This window comes from Drosophila simulans, chromosome 3R, assembly GCF_016746395.2.
Source record: "Drosophila simulans strain w501 chromosome 3R, Prin_Dsim_3.1, whole genome shotgun sequence".
Classification (NCBI taxonomy): Eukaryota; Metazoa; Arthropoda; class Insecta; order Diptera; family Drosophilidae; genus Drosophila; species Drosophila simulans.
The window spans coordinates 18,296,039-18,322,289 of record NC_052523.2 but is presented as its reverse complement, the minus strand read 5'-3'; the positions used below and the strand labels follow the sequence as shown (position 1 = coordinate 18,322,289).

The window sequence follows — 26,251 nt, the reverse complement described above, 5'->3', positions numbered from 1 at the left end:
ACGTCCGCATGCGAAGTGATTGGAGCTCTGGTCGGTGGGGAGTGGTGTGGAATCGAAACCAAGTCAGGCCAATTATAGTTACAGCTTAGGCCCATGAGTCCATAATTTTTTACAATTTATTGCATTATATTATAGATATTTATTTCGGCTATAATTAGCTTTTATCTGTCATAGTTATAAATGAACTAAGCTAATTTTATTGACGTAGCCAATTATTTAATTTTGCGCTAAAAAAATAAAAAAATTTAACCTGTACCGATTTCATAAAGATTACATTTTGTTTTTGCTTTTTTTCTATAAATTTTAAAATAGTTGTCCTGCCTAAATAAACTGACAGTTAAGAAAGATTATTTTGAAATTTATTCAAATATGACTAGTTTCGTATCACTAAGCAAGCGACAGCCATGATGGGCTTCCAAAAACTTCTTCGGTGCCATAGCATTCAGTGTCCCGTAGTGCTTTTTAGTTCCAAGTTTCAATCCTTAGCAGCTTTTAGTACTTTGTGGTGTGTGTATAAGCTACATAAATACTGCACTTGGCAGCATTGGCTTTTGAATCTGAATTTAAAATTAACTTATTCAAATTTGAAACTACAAAAGGATATATGATAGAACTTCAGAAACGATGATAATCGTAAACGATAAAACTCAAAATTACATTGACTTTAAAGTGAAACAACATCATTGCAGTTTATGAAATCATTATTTCTTTGAAGCAATTTCCCAGAAAAGTTGTTGCCCAACTATGGCAGCTATCCTTTTCCTAAAAGTGTGAATTTGAAGTACAACAAAATGCACACGCCCCGGAAGAGCGCCGTTCGCAAAGTTTTAAATTAATTATCAGCTCAAGCTGCCAACAATTTGAGTATATTAATCGCAACTAAAACAGCTGCTGCTGGCCATCAAAATGCCAGCGAACTGCCAGTGTGTCAGGCAAAACAAAAAGGGTTTTAACGTCGAACTTCTGGTGGAACCCCAAACTGCAAACTGAGAGAGAGTAACACACACAGGACATACAGGACCTTCGGTTGCGGCACCATTACGCACACCACACACGCATGCGAAGTGACCACCAGAAGTAATTAATACGCAAGCACGCTGCCCATCAACTCGTGTTGTTCAATCGCCATTCGACTTTAGTTTGGTCGCGTTTAAAGCGAAACTACGTGAGGGCGTTAACGTTTTGATGAGCAGTCCCCCCCATCCTCCAACCAATTATCTTTATGGCGTCATGCCCAATCCGCCCATCGTCGGGTGTCTGCGTCTCCTTTGAGGTACGCAAATCTGCGGCATCCAGGACGACGGCGCTTGGCAACGCGAAGAGTGCGTTAGGCAGTGTGTCTGCCGTCTCACAAATGGCCGTGGTCTTTAAATCGGCTTCAAGGTCCTGCCAGGATGTGTGAGGGGATATACGTAAACAGGGCATACAATTAAGCAAAAAAAAGCTTAAAAAACACCAACAAGAATTAAGGATTAACTTTGACTTGTTCATAACAACTGTTCAGAAATTATAACTCTTTACTATATAACAACGCATTTTGATAGCTTTGATTGGTTATTGATTAAAATAACTCGTAATGAAAGAAAATCTGGTTTATGGCTTCGATGTCATTTCAAAAATGCAATCTAATGATGCCATTAATATAATCCGTCATGAGGTTATTAATCTGACTGCATACATGTATACATAAGTACATTATTCGCTTTGTAGCTCAACACGCGTAATTACGTTTGCATATTGTCATTTCAAATGTCAAGTAATATATATTGATATATATATATGTATTGGTCTGCTTTTGGTTTCCCCAGTAAGCATCGCTGAGCTTCCGTTTTAATTAGTTTTGGACCCGGCAAACATTTCAGCCTCCTCATTTTCCGGCTTGCCAAAGAACGGAAAACAAAGCTCTGTGGCAAGGACACTTTGAAGTGCCTCTCCCAGCTGGAATTCTATTAGTCCACCTGCCTGGCTCAGCTCCGTTCAGTTCAGCTGCGATTGAATGCGATTTCTTGTAAATCTAACTTTGATATTTATGCGCCGTCACGCGGCGACAGGCAAACATCACTAATGACGACAGGAAGTCAACAGGCAGTTGGATAGCTAAAGAGGAAGGAAACGGAGGCATGCCACTTTCCATTACTCTAATGCTATTAATATCACACCAGGAGGCAGTCGTAAATGAGACTGCGAGCAGACGTTCGAGGCACTCTCTAGAAAAAATATATATGTATATTATATAAGTATTGCATTATGCGTAAAAAAAACCCAATAAACCTATATAAACAAGCAGTGAAAGTCTGTTTGTTTTATTGTTGTAAAACTTTTTAATATATCACAATTGCTAGCAAGGCAGCCCCTTATGCCATGGCCATAAACAAAGTGGCACGGGGTAGGGGGTTAGCGCATAAAACTCGGGACTCCACTCGTATATCTGATGGGGCCTCGGCACTTTTATGTCCCACATGGCTGCAGTTAACCCCTGACCGAGAATGGATGGAGCATCACCAATGCAAAGGGAATTCCTCGAGTGGAGGGGCCCACTTAGGACGGGCCCCATTATGCGATTGGCCTGGAGGGAGTCATAGGATCCGAAGGAACAGCCCAAGGACTCTAAGGCCTCATATGCGATTAAAGCTAAGGATTTGCCATCGCCAAGTTAAGCACTAATTCCGAATTTAAATGGATTTCCATAAAAGTAAAAGGGAAATAAATTGCTTAAATTTAGTTGGGATACTTGAATAGCCAATAAGCGCAAATGATTTCACATTCATTTATTTAAAATCCACATTTTCCGAACTTATAAATAACTAATTTAATTATAAAAGCAGCCCAATCATTTATGGTTATACCCTCGCTTTCCTCATCGTTCATTCGGTATCAATCAGGTGTGTAATTAGGTAATTAGCTATATATAACGTGACCGCAGTGGCCACCATCCTTTGACCCGGCTCAAGCTTTAAATGCCACACGGCTGTCAGAAACAAATCACTTGCAACGCCAAAGTCGGGCCAAAGTTCGCAACAAAAAACACGTGCAGACAGGCTGCCATTTGTGTGTACCTAATTTCACAGGTGACCCTCGACTCAAGTCCAGGTAAAGTGACATTCAAGTGCATTGACTGTCGTTCGCTGGACAGTAAAGCCCAATAGAACCTATGAAATTAAAGCTTAAAATTAAATTAGATTTTATGACGCAATTCGGTGAATTATAGGCAGCACAAATAGCAGGAGGCAAATCAAAAGGCCTGCGTAGTTGAATTAATTTGCAATTAAAGAGCCCTGTCATTAGGCAGCCGCCTTTCAAGTTCCTCAATAATGAAGCATAAGTGTAGAGTAAATTCATTAGCAATGGCAAGTAAGCTTATTAATTGCTAAATCCCAGGACTCGATGCTTATTCATAACGCAGCATAACTATGGCCAGCTTAGTGGAAAGCCGATCAGAACGCATTTAATTTGGGCATTCTTAAGCAGAAAGTCACATGACAGCGGCATTAAGTACACTGAAAGGCATTAAGGAAAACTCAGCTGAGTTTTATTTGCGTTCGGGAAATGCCAAAGTGGCAAAATGGCAACAGCTGCAACATTTCCCACCATTTCAAGTCGAAAGTTCAAAACGGAAAACTGTTGCATACATTCGTGCATACGCTCAGGAACTTGCCAAACGGAAAACTGGCAAAAGTAACAATGCATCGCTTCGCTTTTCCCAGCTTCAACTGGTCCCATTCATTTTCCGCCAAACTGCTGCTCCTCTTGAATTCCTAACGAAGGATTCAGTGGAACACGAGCTATATTTTTGGTCGACTTATGGCGAGAGTTTGACCTCTGCCAGTTGGTATAATGGAAGGAAGAGTAATCACCTCCGGGTGGTAATCCATCCACAGTGAACATAAACCTGACCAAATCCGTCGACGATTAATTAAGAATGCTTTGGTGAAATCATCAGCTCTGTGCTCTGCAACCCCTTAGATTTTCCAACAAATAGCAGCCAGATTGTTGGCAAAAACTCAATTAAAACGTGTACATATTTGCACCAAAATTTACTTGCGCTCAGTTAGCTGCTTGCTAAAAGTGTAATTGGCAGCAAGATGATAGAGACGGTCTGGTAATTAATTGACAGAATCAAATTAAATAAGGACATTTCACAATCCTGACTTAATTAATTCATCACCTGTCCTCCACTTTGGTCTGCTGTATGCCGAATTAATACTTAACTGAAACTCTTCTTAATTCATTTCGATCTTGATTGTGAGAGAAGTTCATTTGAATTTCCACACCCAGAAAAATGCTGCACTAGTTTCATAGTAATGTATGTTCTAGGAAAGCCAAAATATGGTTATATTTCCTAAGATGTAAGGCCACTTTGCCGGTTGCAATTAAGTGAATTTTTGGGTAAATTCGTTCTGCCGGTCTGGCAGTATTCAACCTGTTGTCTGGGTATTTACAAAAGAATTTCCATCCCAGAAAGTTGTCCTTTCAAAGTTTTAGCTACACTTCTGAGCTCTTTTTTCCATTTTTTGTTCGTGTATGCCCTTCAAAGTTTAACTTGCGAATTACTGCAGAAGTCAGCTTCAAGTTTTTCGCAGTTGTCATACTTTTCGTGACCTTGTCACCCCATAAACTTTTTATGTTGTATCCATTTTAATGTGCTTATGATTTAGTGAATATAAGTCTGCCCAACGTTTAAGCAATAAATTAGGTCTTTAGAAGTAAATGAATTCATTTAAATGAATTATATTTATTATACCTTAAATTGCACAATTAACCAGAACTATTTCACGTGTCTCATTTGTAAGGTGATGATTTCTCAGAAACAGATGCCTTTCTCCACTTAACGCATTTTCGTTAATTATACGCTTTCACCAAAGCCGGAATCCGGCATAATCCAGTCGATAATGGAGTGCAGGGTACTTCGATTTTAATTTATTTATTAATGTCTTCTGGCGCCCGAAAAGAAGGCAGTAAACAGAACGGCGAATTTATACCAGCGTTGGCGAGTTGGGGGTAAAATATAATAATTTAAGCATGCTATGTAAATTTGCTGTGTGGTCGGGATTTTCAAATAAAGCTCAACCAGTGGCAGATATAAGAGTTTCCCAGCACGTGACTATATTACCAAAGGCGCTGCCCCAAGGCAAACAACACCGGTGTACAAATAAATCAATTCTGCCTTCTGGCAAAACTCAGGGGGGGCGGGCGAAACAGAAAAAAAAAGTTAAAATTTATTTGAAAAACCTGAAGGAGCAGTGGCCACTGCTACTACTGCCACAAGTCCGATCGGCTCACCTTTCACCTGCCCCAGAAATTCCCCTCTAATGCCGCACAAATTAGGCACAAGAGAACAGAAATTGACCTGAAATCAAATACAAGTCAACATAAATTCAATTTCGAACATTCCCCAGCTCAAGGTCCTTAAGTTGCTAGGCAGATAAACCACCCTGTTCTGGACTTGGACTGAGTTCCTCCGCTTCATGGGGCTTCTAAAGTTGCGTGTAAACAATTTGTGACCCAAAGGATAGGAAACGACACATTCCTGCCAATAAAGTGTATTAAAAATAAATCAGAGAACGTATGTTGAAACCCTTTACGATTGGTATGGTTATGCCACCCAAATGTTCATTGAATTTTAAGCCAGTCGAATTTAGCACATCCGCAAGGGCAATCCATTGATTTCAATGCATTGTATTGTTGCCTTTTTTTACAATTGCAAATAAAGCTTAGTGAATCAACACTATACCTTTAAGTTATACGCTTAAATCAAAATTGTATGATTGTTAAGTAATCCTTTTACAATTTTAATTGTTTTCGCATGCTAAGCCTGAATGGAAAACTTTTCCCTTCTTATTCTGTATATAAAAACACAGCATCAGTTTTATTCGAAACTTCTGCACAAAATTGTCTTGGGAAGTGTGTGTGTATGCACTAAGTGTTTACTGTTTGTCGAGTAGTTAGTTTGAAAGCAAATATTTGAGAGGCTTCTGTTTGCTGTTCCTGGAGCAGCATTACGTATACGCCACGTGGCACGCGCAACCTTAAGCACCCTTACATCAGGCCAGCGTTTTCATTGACATCACATCCACTGGCGTAAATTGCACGGTTGGTTACTCGCATTTGATTATCGATGCTGTGCAATACTCCGGAGACAGCGACCTCAGCTCCCATCCCAGTTTATGTGGCAACTAGCTGAAGTTCAAACAATCGATGCCATTGGCAACACGAATTTCTCTATTTTTCAGTCACGAAATCCGTGGGTCTTCCCTTATTTGCAGACAGTTTTGAAACCTAGGCTTTTGAAAATGTAACGCTTTTGTATCACTTATTTGGAGAATGATGAGGGAAGCCAATGTTCACAAACAGACAGCTCGCAGTGCACGCAATGAAAAACTCATATAGTCGAGATACTGGAAATCGGTAAAAAAAAATACACATTTTAAATGGGAAAAATTTGATTTTCGCCAAAAGCAATTATAACATTCTTCGCTCTTTTTTCGCAGCATAAAATAACTCATATATTTCATGTTTCTCCACGTGTACAAATCCATTTTTATCCATTTTTTGCCTCCATCAGATGATGCCCTCTGCACTCGAAACCATCACATTCATCGAATTCGCAGAGAGACTGGGTTGAACGATTGTCAATGCTTTTAGCTAAATGATGTCGTACATAGCCAAGTAAGTATGAAATGGATTGATCGATATGTGCGCAATTTTAATTCAATATTCAGACTTTATTGTTTAAGCCTTTAATAGAGATCCACGTTGCAGTGCTGGCACCTGCCATTGACGATGGTGTTCCCACCCCTCCGGTAAATGGTGCCACCTCCACCGCCCCTACCGTCATTGCCACGGGAAATGACCACATTACCATCGCCAGGGGATGAGGAGAAGCTGCGGTACTCCTGGCCATCCAGGTAGACGGGCTCACCATTCGGATTGGGACCTTTTCGAGTGCATAATTATTCATTGAGTTGTCTTAATGGCCTAGCTGGCAAAACAATCGCAACTTACAAGTCAGACAGACGCCATTCACCACCACTGTGCTGGGATGAGCTGGAAATGATGGATAAATGGTGCAGATGATGTCAGTGTGTATCAATTAGCGTCAGCAGCAATCCCGTCCAGCTTACCGCCGATCAGAGTCGGAATTAAAGCCAACGGGAGCAGCACACACGTCAGGTACTTCATATTAAAGCCGATAGATAGATGACCGCATCGACTCTCACGCTGCTTATATAGTCCGGCACTTGGTTCGATCCGAATCAAAATCGATTTGCATAAGCCTAAGCGTTAGGAGCAGTACGCTGCTTTCGATTCGTATATCAACAATATATTTTAATTAATTACAACAGAACACTATCAAATAGCAATTCGATGGGGTTTTCCTCACATGGTTTTGTGGCAGCAGTTCGACGTAGTTGATTTCCTTGAACTTCTTCAAAGAAATTTATGACAGTCACGCCCCGAAAAGTCGGTTTACAATTATTCCCAGACGTAAACATGAATGGCAAGCGATTCCAGAGAATCGCACCCCATTAAATTTTATCCACACATCTAAGCAAAACTGGTTCCAGAACCGAAAGTCGTGACTCGTGAGTGAATTGTAGAAGCTTCTGTAAAAACGTTATAAAGCTAACAGTTCATATTTAAATAATAAGATACTTAATAACGAAAAAGCAAAAATACATGTTTAAAACTGAAATATGAGTTAAAAACAAATATATATCTTTAAAAAGAAATCTTGCAACTTTGTTGAAATGAAAAGAGTCTGATTCCTAAATTCAATCTAGACTTATAATTGGTTTTAAGGATTTTGTGTATTTAATATGTTGTATAGGTAACGTAGAGTATCTCGAATGCCAAACGACTGACCAACTGATGCGCTACAGATTGTTTTTGAAACCTATCCGCGGGCAATTCCCTGAGATTAATACCTACGTAGTGGTTTGTTTGTACTGCAAAAGTTCTTTGCAGCGATAAGGTCTGTTTGGGTTTGAATTCGAATTCAAATTCAGTATCGGAATCGGAATCGGTGAGTGCATCGTATATAAGCTGCTGTTGCGGTTCGTACCTGGTCCAGACCAGTTCGACGTTCTAATAGACCAGCCACAATGAGGAACCTGACGGCATTTGCGATTCTCGCTTTTTTTGCACTGGCTCTAACGGAGGCGGCTGTTTACATCGGTGGCGGTTGTTACGACTGTAAGTTAATGCCCATTAATTTTGGCTGTTCAATCGATTCGATTTGCCCTGCTGGCATATCAGGCATAGTTTTCAAGGAAATTTTGTGTTTTGATTAGCAAAAGTTTGGTTGAACAATCAATTTGTTACTATATTATGGTATTTCTTGGCAACGAAAGTCATTAAGTGATTATTAACTATACTATAAACATTTGTTATAGGTTAAGTTTATGAATAATATAATTCTGAACACTTAGCTTTAAGCTTTTAAGTTCTATAGTGCATAGTACGTTTGCTAGCTTGCGTAAAAAATGCAGTAGCCAGCGCTCAATTAAGTAACTACTACTACCTAAGAAACTGATTAAAATAACACTTTTAGGTAATCCGCCCGGAGGCCAAGGACCCGGAGTCTACACAGGTGGCAACGGAGGACGAGGAGGTGGATACAACGGAGGCGGAGGCGGTGGAGGCTACAACGGCGGCGGAGGTGGAGGAGGTGGTCGTCGTCCAGTATATACGGGCAACTTTGGACCCGGCTATGGCAACGGCGGAGGAGGTGGTGGAGGTGGCTACGGAGGAGGCGGTGGAGGTGGCTACGATGATGGCGGTCTTACGCAGATTATAAGCGGCTGAGATTATAATCTCGAAGCTTTGCTAGCGCTAAGCCGGCAGAGCAAGCATCGTCTGAAACTTAGATTACATAGACTTAAATAAAAAAATATATATTTTTATTAGCGGTGACTACATTTATATACTTACAGATGGAGCTTTTGTTAGGTTTCAGGCAGATAGGTTTAAAACAAAAGGGGACTAGTTTAAGTTAACGCTAAAAAACCATGATTGATGTAATTATGAATGACATGCCTTATGATTAAATACCAGCTAAAGCTTTTTAAAATAATATCCTTAATATATGTGAATTTTATAATTAGTATTCATTGCAAGTAGCTGGCATTTGCTGTAAGAATTGCACATCTAAATATAAATACTTTCCAATTATTCAGTTTAGACATATATAAGAGAGTAGCAACTGTTCCAGAATAATGATTAATATACCCTTAAAGCCATAAAACCGTCTGTGCTGTTCGGTTGAAGGAGTCAAAGTCCTGCAAAGGAAATAATTCATAAGCTCTTCAAAGTTTCAGCCATCCTGCTTGTCAGTCTTAATTAAAGGACTCGCCCTTGCTAAATATGCAACGGCATCGAATTTCCTAAAAAGTTAGACCAAAAAAGAACCGCTCGGTGAATCCACAACCACTTAATTGATACAATTACAAGTTCGATTTTTGTTCGTTCGGCGATTTTGGTGAGCTAAGCTAAACCAAACGACCCGGAATCAAATTAAGGGTGATTAAGTATAATTATCGGTATCATAGCATGCATTTTGTTAAACAGTTTTCAAGGACTTCTTTTCTTTAAGTTGGTCTTTCTTCATTAAAGAAAAGGTTGCGTGCATGCTAAAAAATAGTCAATTTCGTGAAACTATTAGATATTCTATGTTTATTTAAGTCTCTTGCAGCACATGTCTAATTAAACATTTGAAACGAAAATAGACATTTCAAAGTACCTGGGCTTAAAGATTATTTTATTTATAGCCTGAGCAATAAGTAGTTTTTGGAAAATGCATACACCGAAAATCTGCAGTGTGAGTAAAGTAACTTCGATTTTTGAGTGGGAGAAATAGAAATAGCACACTGGGCTTAGATTAATTTTCTAAGAAAATGATGTACCTTCAGTTTGTATTGTACACCCATGCTTTGATTCGCAGTGCGAGCTTCTCCCCAGGATGTGGGCAATTTTAAGAAATTGCCGAGGTTGCCCTAAGCATTAAGCCTCCTAGAGAATTAATATTTACAGTGCACTTCATAAAAACTGTTTTTTTTTCGCTAATATGAAAAGATTTCGCCTTGCCAAGCACTTTTTCAATTACTCACTTACAAAGAAGCACCACAAGTTAGGTGCAAAATTCGCTGTTCCATGCAACAGCTATTGAGATTCGCAGTGACGGGTCCTTGGGGCAGGTAATGGGTGCAGGAGCCATTAGCGTTCAATTTCCATGCTGCAAGGTAAAAACTAAGCGAGCTGCAAAATTAACCTGAAAGAGCCACCCACTTTCTATGCGAACACGAGACGCTCTTAGAACGGCGAACTTTATGTTCTATATGGCAAAGTTTGTTGCAATACGAGGATGCATAGCGGCGAAAATTAAAAATGGCATTAAATATATAACAAACTTTTAGGCTGGCGGTCTGATTTCTGCCCTCTAGTCATTAGTTTTCTATAAGCTAGTTAAATTTTGATTTATATTATTGACTAACTAATAGTTTTAATATTTGAGAAAATTCGTTCACATTTTCCCTTTTGCATTGGTAATAGAAACAATATATAATATTGTGCCATTTGAAGTTCGATTTAAGTTTTCATTTCAAGAGTTTCTGCGTCAGGTGTTTGCCGGGTTATTGAAATACTTTGCAAAACTCGTACAGTATCTGTGTGCCACCTTCGATATTCGTTGTAAGCAGCATTCTCATTGTCCTACCCACCTGCGGTTGCTTCATCCGTGCAAAATAGAATTTTTGTGGCCAACCAGGACTAGTTGAAGCACTGGGTATGCGATTGACACAGCGTTTTGAAGGAGCCATGAACAGTAAAACCACAGGGCGAGTACAACGTGAATATTCCTTTATTTGAAATATGCATTTAAGTTAGCTTAGCTTAGCGAAAAACACAAAACCAGTGCCGCTATCCGACCCAGTAACCCGCCCGCCCAGCAAACTCGTCCCAAAAAAACGACACCGGAAAATTCACAGACACGTAGAGAGGAAGTTTCATTTTTCTTCATATCGATGGGCTACTAAAGGGAGCTCAAATGCTTGGCATTCTCGTAGGGACAACTACAATCCAAAAAGGATAAAACCAAAAACCACTGAAAAAAAACCAATGAAAACTAAGAAAACCCAAGCTCGGACCGCAACCGCAGCCCCAACATCACATCGCACTAGCAAACTATGCAGATTGGCCGCACATCGATTTAAGCCCAGATCCGCACCACCAGCCGCATCAGGAGCAGCATCATCGGCGCCGCCATCCAGTGCCACTGGGCCAATGCCACGGCGGCGTCGTGGGCACAGATGTTCTGGAGGACGGCACAGTTCCTGAAGTGCTTCTCATCCGACAGCATTTTGGCCGTCTCGCGGGCAAACTCCGCCGAGTTCTTGTAGCACTTGTAGCGGGCACTGTTGTAGATGCAGTTCTCGTACGCATAGCGGGCACTGTAAAATGTTGAAGTACCGAAACTTGATTGATATCGATTCCCGGGAAACATGTCATTCAGTTGCCTTGGCCACAACCAATTGGGTGGTTGGTAATCGAAAAAAAAAGGGGTCTCAGTTGGTTCAAAGGAAAACTGTGCAATATACCAAAGGCCGTTAAAAGTCTGATAATAGCACAAGGCAAAACAAGAAATGGTCTATTGTTCAACCAAGATTGCTGGCCATTAAAGGCCTAACTAAAAAGTATATGGGCTTACAATATTAACTGAAAATATATATCGTATGTGGTAAAGAATTTCAGATGTTTAAAACCCAATTCTCTCAAAGATATGATCAATATTCTTAAAGATGAACAAATAATATGTAGGTAGCACCCAATAAAGAAACGAAATATTCTTAATAAAAAGAATTGTAAGTTATTTTAAGAATATTGACCTTTTCGATTGGAAAAGAGAAACATGGAATTATCAGAAAATCTTAAGCCAAGCATACCAGCAGAATTCGAGGAACTTTTCGCTGGCATTGCGCCTTTCATCGTGCACCTCTTCACTAAGGATATTCTCGAATTCGGACGTGCAGGTGACCCAGTCCAGTTGGATGTATGCAAAGCAGTCCTTGTGCCTCAGATAGTCTGCAAACAGGCGGGAAAGAATGCTTCAAATTCATGTATAAATAATGCTCCTTTTGCTTGTGCACTTTAAGGCTTGTCAAGTTGGATTTTTGGGATCCTTTGTTTTGGGCCTTAGCGGGTGGTGGGGGGTGGGCTATTATCCTTAATCTGCGGGATTTTGTGTACTGTGTGATATGCGTGTGTTCCCGACACCCCGACGGCTGTGGCTATCCTTCGTGTTTCTTTTTTTTTCGTGCATGTGTGTCAGCTTGGCAAATTGATTTTCAAGCGTTTAAAAAGAAACCTCTTAAAAATCACAAAACTTACCACGCTGAAAGTCGGCGTCGCCGCAGAACTTGTAGAAAAATCGTCGAGCTCCCTCCACATTATTCTTAAACGTGCCCAGCTTTCGATCGTCCAGGCAACGCTTGGAGTAAGTATCGAAGCACCTCATGCCACGGTTGAATATGCTGCAATATGTAATTCGATTTGAGCCGGGGACAATCGAGTGAGGTCTAATTGAGTGCCACTCATGTTGCGTCTCCGGTGCCACAGCTAATTTATGTGCATGTATATGAATAAAATGTCCCCCACTTAAGCTTTAATTATTATAAAAAATTGAACTACTAAACATAAACTCTATGTTGCACAACATTGCAATACACTTCAAATGAAATCCTAAAATATACCGCATACCACGAATTATTTACTACAAAAGGACCGAAATAACTGTTCATAATTGTTCAGAAATAATTTAAAACTATAAATTAGCCTGTGTAGAATTAACTTTTCTTTCACTATCCAGAGTAAAGTGAATAATCAAATTACTGCGCATTTGAATTTGATTTGCGCGTTTTGCAATGCACAAAATTCAATTAATCATTCACTTTGAGTGCAAAACAAAACTCGAATAAAAGAGTTTACCAAAATTTAAGTAAAAATGCATTAGTCTGTATTGATTATCAGCGACGGTCGCCAGGAATTATTAGAAGAGCACTTCAATTAGTGAACTTATGACCCACTAAAGCCAAATGCTGCTTATTTATTTGCCATTTGAAGTCGGAATAATTAATTAAGATCGCGGTTTTCAATTTACTTAGCTTTGGCTCGACTTTAAGTGTTTCCTTGCGGTTGATATTATGAAATGCTGCTTTGCAGAAAATTAATTTGAAATAGTCATTTACTGATGTGACTTCTCCAAAAATCCTCTGTCACCCGAGAAATTATACACAAGCACCAAAACTTTGCCCATTGAAGGCCTATTAATTCCAAAAGTCCGTAATTTATTTTTGGCACTTGGCGCCGGCATAATTAATCATCGCCTTGGAGTGGCAGACAAAAAAGGGCTTGTCCTAATGGTATTCCCTGTACAACTTCTGCTCCCCGCGGCAACAGGAAAATATGAATAAATTTCCTCAATGGGGCACAATCAATAATGTATATTCCCCGTTTATCCGCACTCGTTATTGCGAATTGCGCCCTACTTGCACTTGGCGGTGATCTCCTTTTTGCTGATGACGATTTTCGTGTTCTGCAGGAAGTCCATTAGATGCGGCGGCAGATCCTTGAAGCACTCGTCCACCATTTTCTGCGTGCTGCCGCACTCCTCGCCGGTGGCCACCGTCGATACCGACATATTCCCTTCGTTCTGGGCCAGGACCACGTTGACCAAACGGAGCAAGATGACAAAGTAAATTAAAATCACACTGCCCAGTGAGCTTCTCACACACATCCTCGAAGGACACTTGTTGCCACAAATCGACTGATAGGATACTAATTGAGCCGTTTCTCCGTTGTGCTGCGCAAACGAACCGCACGAAAGTTAACACCGCACTGAAGCGTCCAACCGCAGACAGGTCCTATAAAAAGGATATCCAAATCAGGACCTCTGCTACGTCGCTGTTAAGCATATGTTAAGTGCAACGCATGCGCATTTGCGATGCCAGCACGTGCATCGCCCTTTGTTTACCATACAAAGACGGCCGACTTTTTAACAGGTAGACAGACCCACCGCCACCGGAGATGGAGCTCGGCATAAATTAGCGTCCGCTTCAGCGATGCCAGGTGTGGATGGAACCGCAGTGCTCCCTTCAGGATGAGTTTAAGTGATTGATTGTCCTGAATCGTTGCGCTGCATGCGTTGGCATACCCAGCCAAACAAAGAGCACTGGTTTTAAGTTAATTAAGTCACCTGTACGACGTTCTCCTCCGGGTGTAGTATTTCACAAATGGAATCCGGAATACCAAGGCCAGGTTTCGTATTGTTTGGAATTCGGCAAGTCCAATAAAGAAACCCAACACGCTTTTCATACGCATTTTTCCAAATCCACCCACACAATCCGATGTACAATTACATCTTACAATTTATGACAAACTACCTTTGACAATTAAAGTTTAAATTTAGAATGTAATTTTTATTGAATTTCTTACAATATAAGCCATCAGCTGAGAATGTGCTACTTTTCTTTCAAGGACATTCGAGTTACTAGTTCGCTTAAAGTTGATGTCAATATTACGCATTCATTTTCGTCTGCCGCAATATTTTATTCATATGCAACTAACTTTCATACACTTAAATCAGTCAATGTCAATGAATTTCTGGGCCAACGAGCAACAGGCTGGCAAAAGAGCACTGGACTTTAATTATTCAGCATGCAAAACTTTCGAAAATAATGTAATTAATGTGAATCGAATCATATTGGTTGATGGTTCGCGATAAAATCATGCTGTGAACGCACAAAAAGCGTTCGGTATTCAGCATCGAAATGACATTATTTTGTTAAAGCCCGTTAAAATGAAAACAATTTGAATTTTCCGCCACACGCACTTTATTAATCACACGTTTTAAGCGTGCTATATAAACAAAAACACATTCAATTTTTTTATAAACATTTATTTATGCAAAAAGTTATACATAATTGTACATATGTGCACACGCTCGTACATATGCATTTAATTACATGTGCGTTTTTTATATATGTATATTATTAGGTTTTGAACATATGGATTATCTCACAAAAATCAATGATTTCCTTCTCAAATTATGAAGTTAAAATTATACAATGCTGGCAATGAATGAATGAATGATGTTTATTATGCGATGTTGGGGGCACAGCATACGATTAATGCAATGCGAGTAAAACGAGACGATTCGTTTACTTTCTGTTATTCAATTATCGAAAGGATTACATTTTCATCGTGTTAAAATTAATTCTGAACTCATCATAAGCAAGGTTTGCTACGATTGCACGATTGCCGTCATTATCAATAAAAGTTATACATTATGATTATGTTTATTAACATTAAAAGATTAGTCAACTCCCATGTGGTTGAACATCGTTTTGTTTCTGAGTATAAGTCTCACATTTCGCAGAATAATTTCAACAGAGTTTCTGTATACTTTTCATTTTGTTTTATATTTAATTTTCATTTTGATTGGTGCCATTTATACAACTTGTTTAAGGCACATATTGATAAGATTTCCTTTTTGTCAACAAAATTTAATGCAAATTCTTTAATTTAAAATAAAGTTTGCAACAACTTTGCGTTGGTTGCTTTGTACCATAAATTAAATGCAATTTACTTTCGCTTTCTAGTTTTGTTCCGTGCTAATTTTTCTGCATTTCGTTTATTTCATTCACTATTATAAAATAGATACATTTTTGCCATTACTGGCGGCGTGATATTTATTTTAAATTAAAGAATTCAATTTTGTTGTGGCAATCGCTTTCAAAGAAGAATTATTCGTTTAAAAAAGTAAGATTGTGTTTATTTCTGCATATAATACATTAGCTTTAAAATATTAAAAATAATTTAAGTTTAGCGTTTAGTTGTACATTATGAATGCTTGCTGCTATTATCATAATATAAGCTTGTTTCATTAACTAAATATGGCTGTTAAATGTGTTTAATATGTTGTTTCGGTTTCGCCCCCACTTACTTTTCACACGATCGATTTGAAGTGGGGTTCGAAATCTATACATAAAATATAGATATGCAATAACATAATCAAAAAATACTTCATTAACAAGAATTAGCGTCAGTTTAACAAAAATAGATTATGCTTAATCAAAGGGTGATAGTCTATATCCGACACAATATGGATTTAAATAGACTTCTTGCACAATCCATTAAAGGATTACAATGAAAAGTGTAAAGATTCATCTTTGCAATTTGAGTTAAAAGTGCAGATTTTTAAAAAAATTAAAACAGTTTTGGTTGGTTGAGTAGAGTTTCTTGGATGAGATTCCGTTAACATGATTTTCCTTATTTTTTGTGCTTAGGGGCTTTTGGGGTTATTATATACAGACTTGTATATGCATTTGGATGTATATATTTAAATATATATATATATGTATATGCTTGCATTAAGTATGTTTTTGTTCGTTGAACTTTTACACTAAGAACTAACTTGTATTTTCCTTTAGATTATGATAATTAAACTAAGCTCTATGTTTGATTCTCTTATCAATCGTTTGCTTAATTGCCTTGTTTTGTTTGCTGGCAAAACGTAACAGTTTAATGGCCACAAGATTCAATACATACTGATGTTGCTGCTGTTCGTTTGCTGTTGCTGTTGCTTTTGCTTTTGCTGTTGATGTTGTGATGCTGCTGGTGTTGAATGCTGTGCTGCATCTGCTGCTCATGTGGCAAATAGGTTCAGAGTTTGGAGTTCGGAGGGGTTCAGTGTTTTAGTAGTTGTGTAAGTGACATGTGGTGGCTCAGATATCTGGCTTTTGGTTACGCTGTTTTGTTAGCTTCAACTAAGCACATTCACAACACACACGTGGCTCTGCTTTCGGCCTGGCTGGGATGCTGCTGCTGCTCTGATTCCGTGCTCATCTACGGCAGGCGATGGATTCATGGTTCATGGCGGATGTGGGAGCGGATTGGTAGTGTGTTTAGGACATTTGTTTAGTTTCCTTTGGATTTTTGATTGGAATATATATATATAAATATATATCGTTTGGAAATTTGTGTTTTAGATAAACGTTTGTGAGTATGTCAGTTATATTGGTTGGTTTTAGTTAGCATGAAAAGAGAGAGATTCATAGAAGTGGAAATAGAGTTTCGATTAATATTTTATGGTTAGCAGTTAGTTTTTTATGTAATAATCCTAGGTTAAGCGAGTTACGATCGCAAAAAGTTACCAGACATTTATTTAAGATTTACACAATCAGTGGGGCTCACAAAGACATGCTAATTACAAAATTTGTTGATCCAATGTTTAGTAACTTTTTGCTGAATGCCATCCGCTATTCATTAGATGCGGTCAACATTTTTTGACTTTAATAAAGACAAACACATACATTATTATCATTAGAGTTTCATTGACAGGATATTAAATAATTTTATAGAGATTTTAGATAGTGCAAATGTTTTTGTGTTTTCAGACGTTATTCGATGCAACATTTTGTGGTTATTAAATTTGTTCTTTGTTTTTAAATTTACAAGAACATGATGTTTTTTTTTCCATTTTCGATTAATCTTTTGCTAGATTTCATTTGTTTGTTTTTGGTTAACTTGGCCTTTGGTTAGTTTTAATTAGCAATAGTATTACATCACAATTTTTGGGTATTGTTTGCTAATAATAGATGTTTGTACCGTTTAATGGTATTAATATGCTATTTTTAAATTTACCACACAATATTCAGGGGGAAAATAAAGTAAACAAAAAGATTACACAAAATTGCAGGCGCATAAGCTTTCAAGTCAGACTGAGTTCCTTTTGAATTATATTGCTTTCACAAAGGCACAAATAAAATAGTTAAAGGTAAGCGTTATTTACATATGTCAGTTTCTCCGTTTGAAAATATAATTTTTGTGTAAAGTAAATTTAAAAATATTTGAGATTTTTTTTAAGAAAATATTGAACGTATTGATTATTATGGGTAATGTAACTGGGACTTAAAGAATTGAATTCCTTTCATTATATTAATCCTTTTGGTTTATTATTAAGCAGATGCCAATGCAATTTCATGAGGGTTGGAGTTATACAAGTTATGTAGATAACTAACTAGTCTAAAGATCAATTATTCATAGACAGAAAAATCCGCAACCCATAAGCTTAAAGATTAAGTGTGGTAAGTACACATAGATACGTGTATCAGATGTGCAGATATACGCTTCATAGGATACATAAGTTATATTGCATATGCCATAGCAATTGTGGTGGTATCTTGGTAGTAGTTGGTTGGTTGTTTGGTAGGTTGATTGGTAGGCTGATTGGTTGGTCGGGTTGTCGGTTGCGTTGGTGGGATTAATGATCAATCGAGGAGTGGGTGGTAAGCATAGAGTTATGCCCGAAGGACGTGTGTGTGTGAGGGTTTTATGTATAAATGTGTTTGTGTCTGGTTTCTATAGTTAAGTTGACTTAGTCACTAGAGTTGCAAACAAACAAAGTGAAGTGTTTATTAATATATCTGATCAATGAGTTATGTGTGACGACTGAATACGAGAAATAAATATCTTTATTTATTCGTTGGGGGTTAAGTTTGGAAAGCGTTAGATATTGGTTTCAATTTCTTTTAGGAGAATTCTGAAAGAAGTCAAGTTCGTGGAACAATAAAAAATCATAAGACTTGGTAGGATTTTGTTTTCTTTGTTTTTGTTGTGTTCATTTTTTTTAAGGTTTTTGTTTTTACTTCAACAAAAATCATTGATCTTTATTTCATTGTGGTACACTTTCGGTTCAATTGCAACATTTACATTCGAACGCATAATACAAAATATTCATATAATCTTAAGAATCTAAACAGGGGACTTAGGCCTAAGATACACATGTAAAATTCATATCTCGTAAAGAGCGTTTTTAAATAGGGTATATGGCTTATCCAACAGTAATACAAATAAAATCTACTAAAATGTTCATTTTTTTGTTTGCTTTTTTTCTAATTTTTTTTCTTCAGTGTATGTAAAACATCAAAGGCACAAGTCAACGTGAAAACAAAGGAAAACTAATATAAAAATTTTTTGTATAATTAAACTCGTATCAAATGATAATAAACTCTTAATCTTCAGCGAAAAAGACTGATAGATTTTGCATGTGTCTGTACTTTTGTTTTATCAAAATTTTGTTTTGTTTGTTGTTTCAAAACTCGCAATCGAAATAAAATGCAACTCGCCTTTCGGGTCTCATTTGCATTTTATTCCGAGTATAAGATAACACATAAAGAAAATAATAGTTTGATAAAATAAATAAAGGAGTAGAAACACAACTAACCTGTGGAGGCGGTGCGCTTGAAAATTCTTTTTTCAGAACCCTGATCAGGGCAGAGCGGCCCGGCCAGGCCAACGATTCCGGCCAGGTTTCATCGGATATACAGTGTGGATTGGGGGTTCGGATGGTCAGTTATGAGCAGCATTTGTATCAAAATAAATAGCAAAATTTAAAATAATTGAACTAAAGTGATCGGTTGCCTGGCGTACGCAATCAAAGGGCAGGCAAACGCAATCGTTCGATTTCCGCTGTTCTTAATGGTTTCTTTTCTTCTCGTACATTATTGATTAAAAGTTATAAAGTTGCTTTCGCCGATATGGTGTGATTTTAGAGTGTTACTTTCTGAGTTATAGTGCTTCGCATTTCTCGATTCACTATGCATGGTATTTACTGTATCTCAATGAAACCCGCCGGCTTGGCTGGCACTCCGACCGTTGCTCGCTGATAGGGATGCTCGCGGTTAGTCGCCAAACGACGCTGCTGCTTAATGGCGCCTACTAAAATATACGATACGTTACATGTAGATATAGGTTTGCATAGGTTTGCATATCGGTTATATGTATAAATAGATGTGAACATCGTCGCTACAGGGTACAACTTAGGTCTAATAGATATTGCATACATCCTCTTACATCTACCATTCGCTTGCTCAAACTGAAGCTGAAGGCAGCAGCCTAGCAGCCTTTGCTGGAAGCCAATTGCCAACTGAGGGGGAATTATCGACCTGTTTTTCGTATTCTGTATTCTTTCATCTTGTAACATTTAAATTCTCTGCTTCTTTGGAATGAGTCGTTTATATATGCGCTTGTGTATTCGATAGATTTGATCTGATTTTTAGATTTTGGCTGCAAAATAAGTGATTTTCAAGCCGCTAAGCCTAGGTAAGGTAATTCGTCTCCAGTTCATTGCTAGATGTTCTAGCAATGATCATTCTGTCGAATCATATATTGCATTTTGTTCCTCCAGCTTGCTGACTAGTCGTGCGTTCAATTGATTCTGGATAATGGTTTTTGTTCTTGGACGGCTGCCTTTGAGCCTCGACTAAACTTAGAACTAACTGAAGTTATTATTTAAGCACCAACTTGATTCAAGGCTCCTTTCCACTAAGAGTTATATAAATATATATGTGTGTATATATATAAAAAAAAGCTTTTCTGCAATTCTGTTCAAAGTATACGCTTTTGACGAGAAATGGCACTGGCTGGAAAAATTGAAACGGTTTCCTTTTCGCTCTTCGTTAGGTACATTTGTGCATAAATACTGTCCCCCCCTTCGCAACACTCACTATATAAACTACATAAAAAACAGACACTTAACTAGATTGCACTTAAAACTCGACCCTCATACCAAAAAACTAAAATAGGGTAATTATTATTCAGAAGAGAAAAATTATGAAGTTTAGCCCTCTTTAATTTGAATACTCATGGGTTCCAAAAACGAAAATCAACAACTTGCTTTGGATGCCGCTGTTGTTGTTGTTCTCAACTAGAATATACTCATATAAAAATGTTTCGGGTGGAAAATCATATATTTATGTAGGTTGGTTACAGTTAAAATTAAAGAAACTACAATTTAAGGGCCTAAAAATCACTTATTTTTGCCAATATTGCATATTGCAGAAATGTATTGCATTGCGGCCTAAAATCTAATAAACAATATAAAAAGCAAATTCATTGTCGAGCAATAATTGTTTGTTGATTAATTCTTTGCTTGTATTTTCTTGAGTATTTCTGTTTTCCTGTTTGTTGTGCCGTTTTACTCTTACGTTTTTGTCTCTACGTAAATATATAATTTTAAAAATATATACAGTCTATACATTTATGTGTGTGTGTATAATTCTGTTTCAGTTTTTGTGTGACTGTAACTATATAACTTTAAGCTAAACATTTTCTGTGGGGTTTTCCTCTACAAATCGTTTCTGGTTTTCTTGTTTTTGTTCAAGGGAAAAATAATAGAGAGTGAGAAAAGGGAGTTCAAAAGACGGAGCCGGCATGCATATATCGACCAACTGCAAATATTTATGTTTATAACAAATATATAAGATAAAATAGACTTTGGATAAAAATAATGAAGGTTTTTGTTTAATTCTGTTAGCTTTGGTTAGCATTTCGATATTATTGTGAAGTCTTAAAAGAAAGCCAGGTTAAGAAGCGTGAAAAATCTCATTGCATACTTTATGGCACTGAACGTAAATAGTAATTGTGTTAGATTCATGTAGAATACAAAAAGACTGAACTTGCTGCTCTGTTTATACGATTTGTAAAAATTCTTTATCTCTATGAACAATCTGCAAGGCCAATTAAATTGGAACTCTTTCGAAATTTCGAAAAGATCAAGAACATTAACAACTTTATAACTGCAGCAAGTCCAAACTGTAGCCTGCTATATGACAACTAAAAATAAATGCAAGCTCCTCACGATTAAATGCCAAATCTAATTCTTTTACATGACAATTAAGCAAGACAAAACAATTGTTATAAAAAAAATATATATAAATTATTCTATATGCTTGAGCTCACCGTAGCTGCTGGGCTGTCATAGCAAACTCAATCGATTGCACTTGGTTAATGTGTTAAGAGGAAAAACAAACCTACCGGGCGTATGCGCAACGTGTAAATTGTATTTCTAGTGTGTGTTAAATGGTGTGTGCTTTTCTGGCGATATGCTGCTATATTATTGCTCGCAATTTAACTCGCATCTAAACCCTCGATTCATGTGGCTATATCTATCCTCTTAGACGACTAACTTCTGCCTAGATGAATGAATGATTCGCTTAGTGTGTTGGACTTTCGTGTTGTGTGATTTGTGTGTATGAGCATAAATCATAATCGATATAGAGATAGCAATGGAACAGAGTGATTCGGATATGTAAGATATGTGATTATCTGGCAAACAACCCACCGCTATGATCAGCATATTCCGTGAGCAGAGGATTGCCGGCGAGGGCGGCGTAGTTCGCATAGTCGTACGGTGCGAAGATCATTCCATGGCCGGTCTGGTCGAAGGCGGCTGTCGGAGCGGCCTGGGCGGACAATATGCTGGCCGCCGTTGTGGGGACGGTCATCCGGGGATTCAGGATCAATGGGGCGCCCAGCGGGGCGGCGGCGGGGGCACGGATCTGGGCGGCAAGGCCGGGCAGGCCGGTGGACGTCAGCAGGCGGCTATCAGAGGCGGCAACCAGGCGGCGCCACTCCTCATCGCACACTGCGGGATACAGATAAGAAGCAGAGCCAACGCATGAGAAAGCTGGTCGTCGAACACATAAATCAAATACAAAATAAAGAAATGTAAATCGAATTTGAATCAGTTTGGTTTCGTTAACGGTTCAGTTTGCAAAATCGTTAATGGTTAGATCCTCGCTCATTCGATTTTAGCTGCTGGTTAACGTTGTTATCATTTGTTTATTTATTGGTTTTTTTTTTTTTTAGCTCTGTCTGAGTGGAGATTGGGTTAGGTTATTTGGTTGGTTTTATTAGATGGATATTTTATAAAGAGAGGCTTTGGTTGACATACCTGCGACAGATTTCGCTGTTGTGTCCCTATAAGTGCCATTAATAATCGCCAATTCCATGAGTTGACGTTTCTTTAGCTCATCTTCGCCTTCGGCTTGCTGTTAGTACGAGTGTATGTTTGGTTTTGTTTTTGTTTTTGATTTGGGGGTTTAATGTATTAAACGGAATACATTAAAGCAGATTAGGTTTTGTTGGTAGAGAGAATGAAAAATAATACAAGAAAATTCATTATTAATTATATTGGTTAACATTCGATTGAGTTTAGCTGAGAAATCATTTAATTTATTATTGATTTAACATAGAAAAAGGAGTTGGGATAGGCAAGACGCATTGGATTTAATTGTTTCTTGTTTATTTTCTCGTTTACTTTAAGCTCTTTCGCGGGCGCATTATGAACTTTAAATTAGGCAAATATCAGTTTACTTTTGGCTTCCCTGAAGGGCTCTCGTTTCACTGAAAACCTCTCGACAAACACTTACCGGCACGAGCAACTTCTGTACTTCGGCCACGGCCTGGGCCAACTTCACTGTGGCACGGTTCTCGGTGTCCTCGACGGTTATCAGGACATGCAGGTCATCGGACAGATGCTCCCAGTTGGGCTTGCCACGGTTGGCGTCCTCCTGAAAAAACGGAGAACGAGACGCTTTAGCATGTACACAAATTTTTGAAATACTTATATAAAAGTCTACTACATTTTTACCTAAGTACCTAGAAGCTGATGGCCTTCTTAAAATAAACGCTGTTTGCAAAGTATCTTCATTTTTCACATTGAGTTAAGCAAACAATACAAATGTAAAATTGTATTATTCAAAATCATTCCTTGGCTTTCTCAATGATTCAATCGCTGCTTCTCCTTCTTCTTGCTCTTTTCAATATGCAAAATATTCAAAACTGCGAGCCGCGAAACGCGAATTTATTCGAAACTATGCTAATGGGCGCGGAACAATTAATAGTGGGCGAATTCCGACACACTTAAAACATTATTGCCATTTTTCATTTCACCGCTGTTATTACTTGTGGCAAGAAGAGTTTTGGCGAACGTGCTTGAACTATAATAAATGCTTTTCCTATTCCTCCTTCAACCCACATTGTGACCCACAATTTATAATCAATTAGGCTCAAATTGGATAGAAATTCTTTTGAAGTCGTCCAGTGCTAATTCCACGTCAAATTAACAACTGTCAAGTTGGCCACTGTACGAGTGCCGGCCGGACAAAGTTTTTTGTCATCAGGAATCGAGAAGAACGACCTTTTCGTTGTTGGCCACTTCGGATGAGTGGCCAAGCAAAAGAAGCACAGAAAACCTGAGCAAATATAAAGAGGGGTCGGCGGTCGGTCTCACCTCACGAAAACCGTGCACTGTGACTAATTTTTTTTTTCCTGGCTGTCAGGTCTATTTCTATCCGCAAAATGCAAGTAAACAGAACATTTCTATTCTTTCGCTTCTTTCACTTGTGTCGCGCAGGCCAACATCTTTCGGTTCGCGATGAGTCAGACGTTTTGTGTGGGTGTGTCCTCTCATTCATTTCGGCTAAATTATCAAAATATTGCATGAAAATTGCGAATTTGAAAAACCTCTCCTGTCTGCCTGCCGCTCATTTGGTCCGCCACATTTATGAATTACAAAAATACATTTAATCGTCTCGAGACACTTGATTCATTTTTCTTTCGTTGCTCCGCATTTGAATGGCTCTTTTCGTCGGGGGAAATTAAATCATCAGAGCATTTTGAGTGACAAGACACCCAAATAAGTATGGGTATAAGAAAATAATTTGGACAATTTGCTATCTGATGTTTGGATTTAATGTTAACTTTAAAGATGTTTAAGCTAGCTTAGTTAGAAAAATTTAAAATTAACAATATATATTCGTCAAAGCACTGTTAATTAAATGTCTTTAACAAAATGTTTAAAAATTATAGTTGAATTGCTAATTACTTATGTGGATATAAAGAACTATAAACTTATAGACCCAAAAGAGGTTGATATTTTTCGCCTCATAATGAAGACTAATTCCCATTTGGCACGGATAGCAACTGTCGACTGAATTTTCATATCCAAGCATATACGCGGGCACTATTCATGATAATTAAAAATGAAATTGCTCTGCTAATGCCTGAATGTCTAAAATGTATATCTGCCTGCAGTAATGCCCCGTTTCCTGCCAAACCATTTGGAATCCGTAATCCACTCGATCGAGCGATGCACTCACCTTCTTCTTGTCGCGCATGGAACCCTTGCCTCGGACCATGATCTTGCAGCCGGTCTCCTGCTCCAATTGTTTGGCGGTCATGCCACGGGGTCCCAAAATGCGACCGACAAAGTTGAACTGGAATGAAAATGAAATTGGAGAGGAGATATAAATTAGACGGTCGAAATTGGAGGAAATCATTAGCGAATCAACATACGACGATCTAATTAACTGACTAACTTGGGTCTAAAGTTCAACGTTTCCATTTCTATTTATTTAATTATTTCTTTTTTTTTTTGGCAAATTTAAAACGCATTAGATCGACTCCGTGACTCAGGATGCATAAATGCCAGGCGGCCAGATCCGCTCAAAGTCAAAGTTATTAAAGCGTATGACGCTGGTCAGATTCGGTTCGTTGAAGGCTGGAGTCACCCACAATCCACGGCATTTGGACACAACAATGGGCAACCGAACGTAATATGACCCGCGGCGACACGCCTGAATTTGGCACGATAAACCAATCACCAATCAGCCAGATAGACTCAAAAGCTCTTTGTGCATACAGCCAAATGCAGTCACTCAGTTAGCAACTCAGTTGGTGGCACTCAAAGAAAAAAAAGAAGAATCGTGTCAGTAATTGGGGTCAAGAGGTCGGACGGACATTAGCCGCTATAAACGAATATTACTGAAGATTACTCCTTAGGTAGGTTAAAAACACCAAAACCCTATGGGTTTGAAGGCATGAAATTTAATATACCATATTTAACCATATTTTTTGCCTGTGTAGCAGGCGGCGACATTCAAAAGAATTTTGCTTAAACTATTAGCGGAGCGTGCAAAAATCTTTTGACGCGCTTGTCGATGATGATGGACGTGCCTGGCATGTTGGCCAACATCGTTTCCATGCCCAAGCCATCGATGTGGTGACCCCAACCGTAAGCTGCCGTGGCGCCCAATTATCATATACTTTGGTTAGATTGCAACAACCAAGGCGGACCGCAGGCTAGCCGATAAATTAGATTTATTGGCCAGATCAAAAGCATTTCCATTTGAGTTATTGTAAATGGCTGGCTAAACTAGTTCTGGTCTCGCCCCGGGCACGAACGTAACCCACCCACCCACATTCATCTGGAGACCCATTGCGAATGCGATGATGTGATGGGATGTGAGATATGGGGATGTTAAGTGCGCAGCGATGTGATCATCGACAGCAGACAGCCGTCGGCAAAGTGGCTCGAAAACAGCAGCAGCCGCAGCAGCTGTTGTCAGTCAGTACG

The 26,251-nt window shown here is 38.5% G+C and overlaps 4 protein-coding genes across 10 annotated transcripts in view; 1 reads left to right on the top strand and 3 right to left on the bottom strand.

Moving 5' to 3' along the window:
• Nucleotides 1–6,701: 6,701 nt before the first annotated feature.
• On the bottom strand, nt 6,702–7,276 carry LOC6739756 (bomanin Bicipital 1). The gene is made up of 3 exons (XM_002076613.4): nt 7,122–7,276; nt 7,003–7,044; nt 6,702–6,934 (listed from the first exon to the last, which is right to left on the bottom strand). Exons 1-3 carry the CDS (start codon nt 7,177–7,179, stop codon nt 6,738–6,740), a joined length of 297 nt encoding a protein of 98 aa, XP_002076649.1. The 5' UTR covers nt 7,180–7,276; the 3' UTR covers nt 6,702–6,737.
• Nucleotides 7,277–8,022: 746 nt separating this feature from the next.
• On the top strand, nt 8,023–8,901 carry LOC27208213 (ctenidin-3). The gene is made up of 2 exons (XM_039295837.2): nt 8,023–8,193; nt 8,552–8,901. The coding sequence occupies exons 1-2, from the start codon at nt 8,103–8,105 to the stop codon at nt 8,803–8,805; spliced, it is 345 nt and encodes a 114-aa protein (XP_039151771.1). The 5' UTR covers nt 8,023–8,102; the 3' UTR covers nt 8,806–8,901.
• A 1,936-nt stretch (nt 8,902–10,837) lies between these two features.
• LOC6729049 lies at nt 10,838–13,906 on the bottom strand. The gene is made up of 4 exons (XM_002104334.4): nt 13,539–13,906; nt 12,382–12,524; nt 11,937–12,075; nt 10,838–11,444 (listed from the first exon to the last, which is right to left on the bottom strand). Exons 1-4 carry the CDS (start codon nt 13,784–13,786, stop codon nt 11,204–11,206), a joined length of 771 nt encoding a protein of 256 aa, XP_002104370.1. The 5' UTR covers nt 13,787–13,906; the 3' UTR covers nt 10,838–11,203.
• Nucleotides 13,907–15,015: 1,109 nt separating this feature from the next.
• The window catches only part of LOC6729048 (protein held out wings), a 38,266-nt gene continuing 27,030 nt past the window's right edge, over nt 15,016–26,251 (bottom strand). The window contains exons 4-9 of one of the 7 annotated variants that reach the window (XM_016177247.3): nt 24,996–25,112; nt 23,265–23,405; nt 22,787–22,883; nt 22,175–22,519; nt 19,277–21,281; nt 15,016–16,976 (exon numbers count right to left, since the gene is read on the bottom strand). In XM_016177247.3, the coding sequence (XP_016035706.1) occupies nt 21,247–21,281; nt 22,175–22,519; nt 22,787–22,883; nt 23,265–23,405; nt 24,996–25,112 (735 nt within the window). In that variant the 3' untranslated portion in view covers nt 15,016–16,976; nt 19,277–21,246. Of the gene's footprint in view, nt 16,977–18,644; nt 21,282–22,174; nt 22,520–22,786; nt 22,884–23,264; nt 23,406–24,995; nt 25,113–26,251 lie in introns of those variants that run through there. The other 6 variants (XM_016177243.3, XM_016177246.3, XM_016177242.3 and 3 more) reach the window with 6 other exon arrangements.

Bases quoted from the DNA above. Each gene is read 5' to 3' on its own strand.
- LOC6729049 (XM_002104334.4), bottom strand. From the start codon at position 13,786: ATGTGTGTGAGAAGCTCACTGGGCAGTGTGATTTTAATTTACTTTGTC. The intron at 12,076-12,381 runs GTAAGTTTTGTG...GCCTGTTTGCAG, and splicing joins CGACGCCGACTTTCAGCGTG to ACTATCTGAGGCACAAGGAC. The intron at 11,445-11,936 runs GTATGCTTGGCT...AACATTTTACAG, and splicing joins AAGTTCCTCGAATTCTGCTG to TGCCCGCTATGCGTACGAGA.
- LOC27208213 (XM_039295837.2), top strand. From the start codon at position 8,103: ATGAGGAACCTGACGGCATTTGCGATTCTCGCTTTTTTTGCACTGGCT. The intron at 8,194-8,551 runs GTAAGTTAATGC...TAACACTTTTAG, and splicing joins CGGTGGCGGTTGTTACGACT to GTAATCCGCCCGGAGGCCAA.
- LOC6739756 (XM_002076613.4), bottom strand. From the start codon at position 7,179: ATGAAGTACCTGACGTGTGTGCTGCTCCCGTTGGCTTTAATTCCGACT. The intron at 7,045-7,121 runs GTAAGCTGGACG...CATCATTTCCAG, and splicing joins AATTCCGACTCTGATCGGCG to CTCATCCCAGCACAGTGGTG. The intron at 6,935-7,002 runs GTAAGTTGCGAT...GCACTCGAAAAG, and splicing joins GAATGGCGTCTGTCTGACTT to GTCCCAATCCGAATGGTGAG.